Genomic DNA, 14,225 nt, shown 5'->3' with positions numbered 1-14,225 from the left:
CAACAAACGAATCTCTTTCAATGTGGGCAATGGCAAAAGGATGAAGTTTCGGAAAGATATCTAATGTGGTGAATCAACTTTTAGAGAATCTTTTCCCTCTTTACATTCCATGTCCATGTCAAAGGATGCTTGGGTAGTGCACATGTGGGACCACTGGGACGAGGAAGGGCTTTGGAATCCCCATTTGAATGATTAGGAGTTGGAAAGGATGAGGAATTTCTCTCAAGGCTCCAAGGAAAGGAAATGAGAGGAATGAAGATGATGTAGAATAGATTGACACTAAGATGGGGAAATTTATAGTTAAATCCTTTGACTCATTTTTAGATAGAAAAGAATGGTTGCTTTCCCTACAAAAGCTATTTGGGACTCAATGATCCCAAACAAAGTTGGTTTCTATGGGAAAGGTTCTGACATTGGACTAGTTGAAAAGAAGAGGTTGGTCCCTTGTGAATTGATGATTTCTTTGTATGGAAGATAAAGAGTCAATAGATCACATTCTCCTTCGTTGTGCTCAAGCTCGAGGATTATAAAATTTGATTTTCTCCTTGTTTAGGGTGGCATAGGTGATGCTACTTTCGATAAAAGAGAATCTATTAGGGCAACAGGATTCCTTTGTGGGTAAAAAATGGAAGAAAATTTGGAGTGTTATCCCATCATATGTTTTTTGGACATTCTGGAAAGAGAGGATCTAGAGATCTTTTGAAAGCAAAGAAATGTCTAGTCAAACATCAAAATTCTCTTTTCTTTATACTCTTTCGTCATGGGTCAGGATGTACATAAATGGAGGCTCCTTAACCATGTTTGATTTTATAGACTAATTAGGATCTTTGTTAAGGGGAGGTTGCCTTTTGTTGCTCTTTCTTTTTTGTTGCTTTCTTCCCTCCCTTTGTTTATGACCTGTGTACTTTGGTGCACCTTCAGATAGTGTTTTCAATATATTTATTTTACCTACATAACAATAACTGGTGCAATTTTTGTCATAGAATCCTTAAATTTAGTAAAAGGTTCACACTTTAAAGTCAGATTCTAACAAACAGTTGCAAAGAATTCTAAACGCATCAAATATAGCAGATGGAGCTTTTATTTAAACAAATCAAATAAATTAACAGGAAAGTAACCCCGATTTAGTAAAGCAATTCGATATGGAAAGACACAATTAGCCATGCAAAAGAAGGTCACTATGGTTGCCAAGAAAAAGTAGAAAATGACTTTTTTTTTTTTTTCAATGTAAAAAATATTTGATATATTGATTTTCAATGTGTAGACATGGTGAAACCAAAACTTCACTCAACTGACTTCATGCAATATCTTAATTCTAAAATGATATAAAACATTATAGAACTTCACTCAACTGAATGTAATTCAACTGTGTCAATAGCAAAACAACATAAAACATTATATTCTAAATTCTCTTTTTTTCTTTTCCTTTCTTTTTCTTTCCTCAATTCTCTGAATAACCAAACAGAGAGATTAAGAAAAAATAAATAAATAATAGATACCTATCAAAAAACAAAAGGAAAAAAAAAATAATAGATGGGGAAATCAGGCTTGCCTGGAAAACAATTTAGTTGTGGTCAGTGATCCAAGATTTTGGTGTTGGGCAGCCTAGTGTTGTGACCAGCACTTGAAACCAACATGTTCTAGGCCTTCAACACTGGTTTTTGATGACAATGAGCAAAATTCTCTCTGATTGAAGTGAAAATGGAGTTTCAGCCACTGGTGCAAAACCCTAGCTCAGTTTGGACCAAATTAATGCTACCAAATTCAATTGTCTGGTCAGCCTGAGATCATCACATGTATGAATTTGCTTAAACTCATTAGTTGAGATGCCCTCTAAATGTTGCTGTCTTTCAAATAGGTTCTCTGAAGTACTTATTCATTGAAATGCATTTATGACATTCAATCATAATTTGAGAGCAAAGACACCATATATTTGATAGTTTAAATACAAGCACCATAATGGAGGGCTGAAAATGGTGCATCATTCACCAATAATCCCGGCAAGAGCATGATCCCTTACTAAAATGATGGAAACGGTTTCTGTCCCGGATGATGATCTCCCTTTCAAATACATCTGAAGCATGCTTCATGAAACAATGACAATCATGACAAATTCGAAGATTCTTCATGACCCTAATGGTCCTACTGTCCTTAAAACAAAGGAGGGCAAAGGCAACAGCCAACTTCTCACTATGGTAACCAAGAGTACTCTCCTTCTCCTCTTCTTCGATGTCAAACAATACATTTGATATATCAGGAGTATAACCCACAACTTTCAAACTATCAATCATTGAAACCAAGAACTCCCTAATACTCTCAAACTGGGGATGATTATTATCTCCTGCAACAAACTCATGAATCAAATGGTTCACATTAATCAAACTACAGCCAGGTTTCTTGCTGATTCTCTTCTCTCTCATTGAATTCCTCACCCCAGCCTTCTCAGCCCACCGACCAACTCCACCATACACATTTGATAGAAGCACATAATCACCATCATGGTAAGAATCAAGCTCATTGATCTTCTCCTTCACTTTCTCTGCCAACTCAATATAATTGTGGTTTACACATGCTCCAAGCAGAGTCCTCCAAATGATGGAATTTGGCCTAATTGGCATTCTATCCACAAATTTGCAGGCTTCATTAAGCAAGCCTGCACGGCCAAGGAGATCAACCATACAACCATAATGCTCAGGCAATGGTTCCATGCCATATTCATTCCTAATGCTTTCAAAGACATGCCACCCCTCACTGACAAGACCTCCATGACTGCAAGCCACCAAAACTGCAGTAAAAGTAACATGATCCGGCTGAAAACCATGATTCCTCATCTCATAAAACATCCTTAGCGCCTCTGCACTCCGTCCATGCACCGCAAGCCCATTAATCAATGCAGTCCATGTCAACACATTTCTTTCACCCATTTCATCAAACACCCTCATCGACTCCTCAATGCACCCACATCTAGAAAACATATCAACCAAAGCCGTCCCCAATGAAACTGTAAATTCCAACCCATTTCTGCTAATAAAACCACGAATCCACTTTCCCAATTCCAAGTCCCCCAAGATAGAAATCGCAGATACCACGCTGAGAACGATAACTTCATCGGGTTTCACAGTACCCACAAGCTGCATTCTCTGAAACAACGCTAAAGCCTCATACCCAAAACCATTATTCGCAAAACAAGCGATCATCGATGACCAAGAGACCAAGTCTCTTTCGGGCATTTCCTCGAACACCTTCAATGCAAAATCCAAAAACCCACAACACCCATAAACATGGATCAACCCATTTTGCACATAAACATCAGAATCAAAGCCAAGCTTAAAGAGAAGTGAGTGGAGGTCCAGACCAGTTTGGAGACGGGCGCAAGCCTTGAGAACAAAGGGAAAGGTGAAGTGGTCTGGTGAGACACCGGCCATGGTCATTTTAGAGAAAAGCGAAAGAGAAAAAGAGGGGGAAGAGTCGGCATGAGCTCTAATGATGGTGTTGAAAGCGAAAGTGTCTGGAAAGGCGATGAGGTCGAAGATGGAGCGCGCGTAGGATAAGCTGGCCGGAGCAGAGGCGGCGCACGATAGAAGGAGGCGGCGGAGGGCGAGTGGGTGGTTGTGATGACCGGTTTTGAGAAGACGGGCATGGAGCTTGTATATGTGATTCATGGAACATCATGGCACATAAATTTTCTTTTGTTTTCTCAGCGTCTCTCGAGCTCCCGAACGGTGAGATATGGTAGGCACAAGTACGATAACGTGGCAACATGGACAAAATCAAACGGAGCATTGACACTCGAATCGTGGGACCTGGTTGGTCCCGGGGAAACTAGGGGCTATTTGGGAATTCCATTGTTGAAAACATTACCATAGGCTATATAATTTTAGGCAATGCTTAAATTGTTTTTTATTTTTATTTAAAAACAAAAATAAGATGAAAAATAGTCTTTTTTTATTAAAAAAATTTTGATTAAAAGAGGTGAAAAAATCTCAAATTTATAAAATTAAATTCTTTTATTTTTTAACTTGAAATTTAACTCAATTTTGACATATATGTCCTTCAACATTTTTATTATTTACATATGTATTTTAAAATAAAAAGTTATTTTTATTGCACAAAAATGAGGATATTTTTATCCAAAATAAATATTTTTTAAGTTTAAAAAATGTGAAGGAGTAGTTTTACAAAAAATAACTCTTTTTTTTTTCTTCTAAATTTTGAGCTCAAAAACTGAAAAAGAAGAATTAAAGGATCAATTTGGTGTTCTCAAAATTTCCTTAAAAGAAAATATTTTCTTAAAAATTGAAAAGAAAAGAGGATAAAACCATATAAAATATTTTGTGGAGCCACTATTATAAAAGAAATATTAATATAAATAAAACATTATCTTATATATTAAAATAAAATATTATCCTAAAAGTATGATATGGAAATTTTATTGATTTATTAGTTTATAAGTTATCATATATGAATATAATGTTATATTAAAATAAATTATTTTATTAAAGAAAATAGAAAAAAAAAAGCATATTTTGGATTTTCCATATTTAGTTCTTTAAATATTTCGGGAAAAAAATTTCAAAAAATAAATAAATTTATAGGTAACAAATTATTTTTATGTGTTTCTTTTCTTGTCTATATCTAAATCAAATGATTAAATTGTTGCACTTTTGATTTCTTCTATTAAGGAAATTGTTGCACTTTATGTCACATTCAAAATTCTATGACATTTGTGGAAGAGATAATCAAATTTCAGTAGAATATCTATACCTCCTTTTTTTTTTTTTAAGGGGCAATTGTCTTTTGTACCCAATTTAGCCCAAAAATTAAGGTTTGATCCATATAACTTACATAATTGATGGAAATGATATAGGATATTAAAAGACCAAAATACCTATTGATCTTTCATATAAGCTTTTTTGGTCTTTATTCCACCACTATTCATACAACCATAATAATTTTATTTTAACCATTTGGATTTTTCATTGTTTTTTAAAACTTTTTTTTATAAATAATTGAAAATCAACATTATTTTCTATTTTAAATTATAAATAAATAAAAATTATGTTCAAAAACTATTTTTAAAAATACTTTCTAAAAAAATGGTAATATGATTTTTATTTTTTGAAAAAACATTTAATTAAAAAATGAAAACTATTTTTAAAAATAAAAACTGAAAACCTTGTTTAGTATTATTTTTTATATGAAAATAATAAAAGGAATTAAATTTCATTCATTGATTATCCATTAAATTTTATATGAAAAAAATTTATCTTTAAAAAGATTAAATATCTTTAAAAAACAAAAAAAAAACAAAACAAAAAGTTAGAAATGAGTAATACTTAATTGGGAATAAAAAAGGAAAAAAAAATTAAAATTTACACTCACTATATGTCTATATTGGAACTAAGAATTAAGGGTATTTTAAGGATTAATAAAGAATAATATCCTTCAACTTAATTTTTACACTCTATTTGGGTCTTGAGCTTAAATGTGCATGATATATGGATCTTTGGTCAATTTTTGGACCCAACTAGGCCCAAGACACAATTCTCCATTTTTTTTATTTTTTTTATTTTTTTTATCAGTACCCCTAAATTAAGGACATTATTTTAATATTGTGGATATCTTCATCCTTTGAGTAACACTACAGACGGTTCAAAAGAGGAAATGCCCTTTCAGACCTCCCAAAAAAAAATAATAATAAATTGCCGTTGAAGCTGCTTTAAATCCTTAAAGAAATTCAAAGGAAATATCAAGCAACAGTCAAAAATTAACATTTGGGAGCTGGGCATCATGCAATAGTTGAAGAAAATCAAATAGGGGTGGCTCATTTATTTTATGAGTTGATAAGAGTTCTTTTACAACAGAATCACGGGAAACAAACAGAACCACATCCAGAGAGTACAGTGACTCTCAACAGCCCAAATTGATTGAAATTACCACCAGTTGTGGAGTACAGTGAATGCTAATGCCACTAGCATGTACCGTCCATGAAATTTACCAGCAACTCCCCAACCATTCCCCTGTCGGGCATCTTCCCTGCTGCACCATATATCGGAGCAAGTCCTCCATTGATTGGACCTGGGTTTTGTTTTACCTGAATCAGAACATGGAAATGAGCACCATAGCAATGGATATAACACCAGTGATAAAGGAGGAGGAGATCAATCGAGATGGTTTGGTACTTACAGTTTGGACAGATTCCTTCAGATCCTTGAGGAAGTCCTCAAGGATGGTAACATGTTGAAGGGTCAGACAGATGTGAATGCTGATTCATGAAATCATAATTCAAAAGATAATGAGTTTCTTGAGCAAGACCATACTATGTCTTTGGAAAGAACAGAAAAAGAAAAAAGAAAAAAACATTTGGAAAAGTCACAAGGGCGGGCTAGCCATCAATCAGGAGTTTAGAATCATCCAATTAGTTCAAGTTTCAGAGGCCTGATAAGCTTAGAGTAGAGAAACAGGGAGTCCAATGCCGTAATACCCTAAGAAATTCATTGCTTAATATGCCTCAAATATTATAGATAATGTTTGAATCCCCCACCTGTTGGGTCTCTGCAATGCATTCAAATGCCAGCCTTTGGATGACAATATGTCATTGACTTCGAATATGTCTACGACATTAGATCCAAATGCCACAATTGTCATGTCTGGCCTTCCAATGACAAATAACTCGGGAATATCCTTTATTCTGCATGTTAGAAGACCATTAATTAGTGATGTCCCAAAGTTGAGAAAAAAACAATTTTTTTTTCTTTAATAAATAAAATAAACCCACATACCCTCTCTGTAATTTTTTTGATACTTCCATGGTCTCTCTTGTGTTATTCAAATATCCTACAAAATGAAATGGAATAAATAAATAAATAAATAAGTCCACAAGGTGTAGCAAGTAAGAGGAAAAAACAATTGACAGCACCAAGATTTGGGAATAAAACGTAATTTGGCACCTTCTTGTCCTAAAGAAATCATTGCTGCCCAAGCCCCAGCAATCAAAGCACCAGGCCTGCTTCCAGCTATTGTTGGAGAAACGTAAAGCCCACCCGACCATTCAGTAACTGCACCATAAATATACAACAAAAACAAAAGGATATATAAGGACATAGGCAGCAGAAATTGATTATTCAATTCCATCATTAACATGGAAAGTAAACTTACCAGCAACAAATTGATGCTATTGGAGAGGCGAAGCCAAAAGCCAATACACAGCATATAAATGGTATCCCACCAGTAAAGATGCAATTATAGAAAGGCATATCAGAAAAAAATCAAAGCAAAATAGTATAACCATGCTAGTCGATGTATGAGTCTATGAGAATTCAAGCGACATAGTTTATCTCAAATATGGATGTTAACACTCTGTTCTTATCTATTTACCTGCAATCCAAATTCCAATAATAGAGTTGAAAACCGAGTTCTCAAATGCTACACATCTTGCATACATATAGTTTACCCAATAGAATAAGGCAACACACAACTTAATACAATGTTTTGAAGAACATAATTTGATCATGGAATTGAGACATCATAGTTGAATAGTTGCATAATTATTGTAAAGATGAACATGCATTATGGGCCTCAACTTAATTCATTGTGTCAAGGGACAGAACTTGATCCCATGCTAGAGAAACCACATGGATCATGCAAACTTTTTCAAATTAGATATTTTTAATGATTCCCATGAAATGATAGTGTCCTTGTCTCACAAGCCACAGGCAACCACTAAAAGGTGTTTATAGAAGCATGATTAAAAAAATGTCCTGGGATTTCTTCAAAATAGATGTCAATATCACCATGGAAGATCTTCCTTTGAGATAACCAGAAGAAAAAGAAAATAAAACAACTCAAATGAATCCTACGTCTGACTGAAACAATTATTCAAAACCTGCACACAAATCTGAACAGCAGCCTGGTGGCTGACAGCCCTCACACCTACCAACTATAACAGATTAGATAATACTCGTTTCTAAAAACTGGAGCAAGAAAAGGGGAAACAGAGACTACCTTTCTGATGTCATGATTTCTATATAAAACTACACTTGTTCCTTTGGGAGCCAGCCCATATTTGTGCACATCGACTGATATTGAGGTCACTCCTTCCACAGAAAAATCGAAAGGTGGAATTGGGTACCTGAAAAGAAAAGGTTAGAGATTAACAACCAAATAACTGATTGACTAAACTGAAGAAAACCAGTAATTGCTTTGTAAAGTTGAGACAAGGTTTGAGGAAAACTCAACCTTTTCAGAAAAAACAGACCCCGTAATAAATATGAATTTGTGATCTTAATTTAAATTGATCAGTCAAAGGAAATCCAGACAGCCATACCCAAGTTTACGAGCGAAAGGCAATACAAAGCCTCCAAGACAAAGATCAACATGAAAACAAATTCCAAAACTAGAAGCCAATTCACCAAGCTCCTACAAAAGCAATTGCTGAGTTCTCTAAAATAAATCCAAGAGCTTCAGAATAAACAAGTCAATTTCACATACCTCAATGGGGTCGATGATGCCATGTGGGAACCCAGGTGCAGAGCCAACTATCTGCATATCAGGAAAATTTACATAAACTTGTACATATAAATATTCCATTGGGAAAATCATCCCAAACATAACAGAGAAAAACAAACCATAAAAAAAGAGACAAAGCAAGAGAGGTACTCCATTCATTGTCTTATTTTTTTATTTAATTTTTTTTTTAACTATAAACAATGTTAAAATGCTCCTCCACATATTGTGAAAGAAATCATCACAAAGAAAATAAAATTTACAGAGTAAGGTTTAGAAATATATACCAAAATGGTGTTTTTGTTAATACGCCGTCTAATCCCTTTGACATCTGCTTGAAATTCTTTATTTACAGGAACACGCAAAAGTTTGATGTTAAAATATTGTGCCGCCTTGTCATATGCTGAGTGTGCAGATTCAGGTATTATCCTAAGCTTGGAAGAAAATTATTTCCATAAATAATTCTCAGATCAAAAATAGATTAGAAGAAAATAAACATGAAATAAAGGAATGTACATACATTTCTGGCCTTGTGATTCCCCTCTTTGCTTTCATATAGTCACGTGATGTTTTCACAGCTAATAATATACTTTCAGTTCCTCCGGAAGTCATGTTTCCACAAATCTGTCCCCCAGAAGCCTTTTCTTTACTGCCAAGTAATGCAGCCGTCATGGCCACAACTTCCACCTCAAATCGAACTACACTTTGGAATACATCCATATGCAATGGGTTCGTATGTGCAAACCTGAAAATCAATTTAAAGGCATGATGATAGGTGCAAAAATGAAGATAAACTGAAGCTACTAAACTAGTTAAAGACACCGTGGTAAAGCTTATTGCAACGGTGAAACCTACCCTGTGAGGATAACCTAGATAGGAAAAGCACCATGAACCTTGTTGTAGAAATCATGTTCATAAGGGTATCAAATTCCAACCTTAATTATAAATTGAAAATTTGAAATATTTCAGTGTGTCAATTTATACACTATTCTACTAGAATTTTTAACAGGAAGATGTTAAAGTTTCAAAATGGCCGGAAATAAAAGCAAGGAGGTAAAATATTTTTGGAATTTCATGGAATACTGGAAATTGTGTGTGTTAAACATCAGAACTGGTGCTTGTGTACGGTGTTCTTGAAATTTACATATTTAGTCAAAAATACGTCCACTGTTCTCTTGCATCAATCAAGAGAGAACACCTTGTGCTAATTATGAGAAAATATCCACTATGCCCTTGAGCTAATTAAGAGACCACTTCCACATGGACACACACCCAAGAAATAGAGCAATTCAGGATGATTTCTTCTAGACTTCAAAAGTAGGGATGATATGAAGACATAGTAGGAGAACAAAATATGATATTTAAATTGACATACACTGGTATGAGTGGCAGTAGATTAGTAAATGAAATATCAGTGGCAGGACAAAGAAAATTGTGACCTTGCGAACAAGAAAGAGATAATTTTTCAAGTCATAAGCAAATGCATTATTATAATTCTCTTTCTGAGTGGTACTCAATTTAATAGGAATTTAGTGTTTCCATGTTTATAAAGCCATCTCAACAGTTGCCAGTATTTGGCAAGAAGCATTTAAGTACAAAAGTAAAAGGTTACTTCTGCACTGTTCACTGGAACCTTTGGTTTTTGCATTACCTAAATCATAAGAGTTTTGAGCAAAAATAATATGTCTAAAAAAATTCAGAAAGTAAATCTCCTACCAAAATAATTCTCAAACTAGTGCATCTCAATCATCTAGGCATCCATGTGGCCTGAGATTTTTTTTTTTTCTTTTTTTGGGTCACAAAATGTAGTTAGTAACTACAATTTTGAATTTTTTTTAAACATAAAACCATAGTTAGTGACTACGGTTTTAAATTTATCTTTAAAACCATAGTCACCAACTTTAGTTTTAAGCTTAAATTTAAAGTCGTAGTTGGTAACTACAATTTTGACTATTTTAAAAAAGATTCAAAACTGTAGTTACCAACTACGGTTTTGTGATGTGGATACCAACAAAGTGAATTTTTTTTTTTAAAATAAATTATTTTGCTCAATACTCCTAAATCATAATCATCAAAGTTTGAATCAACAAATGCAATTTTTATTTAAATTAGGATCTGCTCTGCAGTAGAAAATACAAGTCAAAGAAGTGCATATCTCACTGACATGGAACACGCCTCATTTATCAAAGAAAAATGTCCTTCTGATTCACTTCCTCCAATGTAACTGCACAAAACCATTAACTTATCAACATAAAATTTGTACTCAAGCATAACCAAAAATAGAACCAACTGTTCAATGTTTTTCTATGGACACAAACATATAGTTCTTGTTCTGATAATCACAAACATACACTGTACCGGAGCATTTGCCTTGCCAAACCACATCATTTCTTTTCTCTTCTTTCATTTTCTCTATGACTCCTTCTCCCAATCCTGTCCTTGGCAACTCTGTACTCCAACCATCTCTTTTAGATTTACTACCAGATTGCAACTTATCAACAACCTGCACATTCAAGGAATCAACACCCCCACAAAAGTAACGGAATTGTTAGTTTCATCAGTAATAAGATTTCAGCAGGAAGGGACCCATACCATGTAGGCATCAGAAGTAGTTTTCTTGCCAACTAGAATTGTTGCTTTCAAGTTCCAAATACTTGGATCCATTAAATGTTTTGGAATATGAGGTTCACAAGAAAAGCCATAGTAAACATCCATATTAGTGGTCCAACGGTCATAGCTCCATTGGAACATCTATAAAGTAATATGCAGTTGTGCCAGTGTTCATCTATTTCAAAAGACACTAAATATATTAACAATGGCCAACATGCTGTAGGTCACTGTGAACATGATTTCAGAGGAATAATACTGCTTTTGCCCAGGACTGATGACCCTGAGACAAATCATGGTTTTTTTTTTTTTTTTTGATAAGTAAAAGCTATACAAGATTAACTAATCATGGTTAATGACTAGCATGTAGATGCATGTAGATGTGAGCAATGTAATAGTTTGATGAGGAGCCTCCTAAAATTGGGTACGGGCTTTCTTGCAGTGAGTGGAACACACCCAACATATCAGGTGTCTGATGAGAACATCTCTTTGATGAAAATTCAATTCAAGTTAATAAATTGAACCTCCCATTGTAGGCCCCCTGAATATCATAGCATCCATTGTTGTTTGCATTCCTCTCAAAAAGTCGTCTTAAGTTTAGAACATTTCAGGTTCTCCAAAAATGACCCCATTCATGTTTTACTCCAGAGATCATACTAATCTCTCAATATCAGACCATCATCATTGACTAACATGCAATGTAGAACATCTCAGTCTAATTCAATTACCCTGCAGTGCCTACCCAAAAATGACCTTGTACACATCTATTTAGGTGATTATTCTGAATTTTCAAAATCAGACCAACAATTACTATGCAGTGCTGGACGAAAATATATTAAATTCCCCAAAAGCTGCAAGCCTGAACCCATTTATTTACTTGGTGTCGTAAGTACTAAGTACAAGACTTTGCTCGATGCCTGGTTCAATAAAAGCATGGGAGAAAAAGGAAGAGGCCACCTATATGGGGCTAACTGCTTATAAAAGTAAAGACACAACCAACTACCGTCATTAAATGTAGTCTGTCAAAAAGCATGTACATGCATTCACAGCTTACCAATCAGACAAAAAATAACGAATTGCACATGAAAATGATGAAACATGACAAAGGACCTACTAGAGCCCCACCAAGACTCGCAACTCCAATCGCTTCAAGCCTTCAAAATTCATAAATACAAGGCATTTAATGCCACCTTAACTGTACAGTGACCGCAATTTTATTTTATTTTTTTTTCATTTTCTCAAAGAAAAAACAAAGGACATCAATTGCTCTCTTTCGATTCGATCTCGAATTATCCTGTTGCCAGAAAACACTTTCTCCGCTTCACGAAGCAAAAACACAAAAACAAAAAACAAAAAATCAAATCTCTCTGACCTTTTGCTTCTCGGCATCGATGTACCTCTTCACACCAGGAACCAACCTGCTCTTCACAAATCGGCGAATGAAAATCAGATCAAAAACACACTAATTATTTTTTATTTCTAATGAAGAAAAAAAAAACCAACAATAGACGAAGATTTACTTGACGGAGGTGATGAGAAACCCTAGAATTGTGGCCTTGAGTCCTTTCTCATTGACGACGTCAACGAAGCATTGAAGTATGCGAGCGATGAGGAGAGCGAGAAGAGGAGCGAGAAGCAGATTCAGAGGCTCGTACTCGGATAAGAATGAGTTCGCAGCAGCTCTCATGTGAGAGAAGAAAGAAGATTCCATTGAAGACGTAGAGAGAGATGCTGAGCTTTGTTCAATGGCGTGAGACGATGCTTCTATTTGTTTTGGCGGGGCTGCGTTTGTTGAGCTGATTGTTTTTGGAATGGTACGATATTTTGGATAAGTTCTATTAAGTATTATCATATTTGTTCACTGTGACAAGAAATGAAATTATCAAGCCATAAAATTTTGATCAGCGACATTTAGACAACTCCATACGGCTTTCTAGTTGTTGGTGATTAATGGTATAAAATAATAATTTAAAGCATTTAAAACCTCATCGAAGAAACAAAAATAATAATATTTAATTTATAAAAAAATAATTTATCCATTTTAATCCTTTTAATTATAAATAAAAATTACAATTTATTTTGTCTTTCACGAGGTCAATATGGTGGAGTATACGCAACGATGTGAGGTGAGATGTACACATCATAGACATAGGATAACAACTTCATTGTTTAGTAAAAAAGGACAAAATGGTAAATGTGACTATTGTATGATTGAATATTATATTTAGAATTAAATATAAAAATAGTTATAGTATATTAATATTAAATATAAATTTGTTAAGATTTAGATTAATCATATTAGGAAGTATAAGATTTATGGTTGATCAATCTATTCAAATACTTTCCAAATGTGTAAAAAAACCCAAATAAACCAACAAAATTCTAGAATTGGTCAATCATAATAATTTTTTTTAATAATTTTAGTTTTCCAAATATAAATTCGAACAATAATTTTTATTAGAAAAACCAATAATAAATCAAATTGAACTAAAGTTATGGCTTTATTTGGTCATTGTTTTTTCAAATAATTAAAAAAATAGTTTTTTAAAGTTATTCTCTGATTTTAATATAATAAAAGTTTGTTTAAAAACTTCAAATATTTTTAAAAATACTATTTCATATATAATATTTTATTTTTAATCATTTTATGAGTTTATGTAATTATTTTTTAAAATAGTCATAAAAAATAAGTGAAAACAATATAAAAAACTAAAACATGCTTTATGAAAACACCTTGTTTTCTATTTTTAAAAATAGAAAACAAAAAACAATCTTTTTGTTGTCAAAAATATTTTATATGTTTTTGTTGTAAAATAATAGTTTTCATATAAGCCCATATACCTCCTATGGTTTTTGGTTTTTTATTTTCTTTTTTTAAGTATACATAATTAAGTTATTTTAGTATGGGTGGTATTTGTTGTAACCATAATTAGTCATATGATTTGTGCAAGTCTTCACATGTGTTAGGAGAAAAAAAATCTTTATATTTTTTTTTGGGCCGGACCGGTTCATGGTTTGATGGGACTCGAACCCAGTCTAGATTGGGTGGACCCATGACTAGTCCATCCAAAAATTGTTGTGTTCCAAGTTGATGGTGAAAATTTTGGGCTCAG

General features: G+C 33.7%; 2 protein-coding genes across 2 annotated transcripts; both read right to left on the bottom strand.

Moving 5' to 3' along the window:
• Positions 1 to 1,848: 1,848 nt before the first annotated feature.
• Positions 1,849 to 3,719, bottom strand: LOC117918667 (pentatricopeptide repeat-containing protein At4g21065-like). The gene has a single exon (XM_034835485.1). The coding sequence runs from the start codon at positions 3,660 to 3,662 to the stop codon at positions 1,986 to 1,988; it is 1,677 nt and encodes a 558-aa protein (XP_034691376.1). The 5' UTR covers positions 3,663 to 3,719; the 3' UTR covers positions 1,849 to 1,985.
• Positions 3,720 to 5,799: 2,080 nt separating this feature from the next.
• On the bottom strand, positions 5,800 to 12,993 carry LOC117919680 (sphingosine-1-phosphate lyase). The gene is made up of 15 exons (XM_034836906.1): positions 12,633 to 12,993; positions 12,485 to 12,530; positions 10,857 to 11,008; positions 10,670 to 10,729; positions 9,026 to 9,250; positions 8,793 to 8,934; positions 8,491 to 8,541; positions 8,327 to 8,418; positions 8,005 to 8,131; positions 7,159 to 7,174; positions 6,951 to 7,058; positions 6,783 to 6,837; positions 6,545 to 6,691; positions 6,187 to 6,265; positions 5,800 to 6,094 (listed from the first exon to the last, which is right to left on the bottom strand). The coding sequence occupies exons 1-15, from the start codon at positions 12,962 to 12,964 to the stop codon at positions 5,972 to 5,974; spliced, it is 1,755 nt and encodes a 584-aa protein (XP_034692797.1). The 5' UTR covers positions 12,965 to 12,993; the 3' UTR covers positions 5,800 to 5,971.
• Between the last annotated feature and the right edge of the window lie 1,232 nt (positions 12,994 to 14,225).

Source organism: Vitis riparia, chromosome 1 (assembly GCF_004353265.1).
Source record: "Vitis riparia cultivar Riparia Gloire de Montpellier isolate 1030 chromosome 1, EGFV_Vit.rip_1.0, whole genome shotgun sequence".
Lineage (NCBI taxonomy): Eukaryota > Viridiplantae > Streptophyta > Magnoliopsida > Vitales > Vitaceae > Vitis > Vitis riparia.
This window is presented reverse-complemented; position numbering and strand designations above follow the sequence as displayed.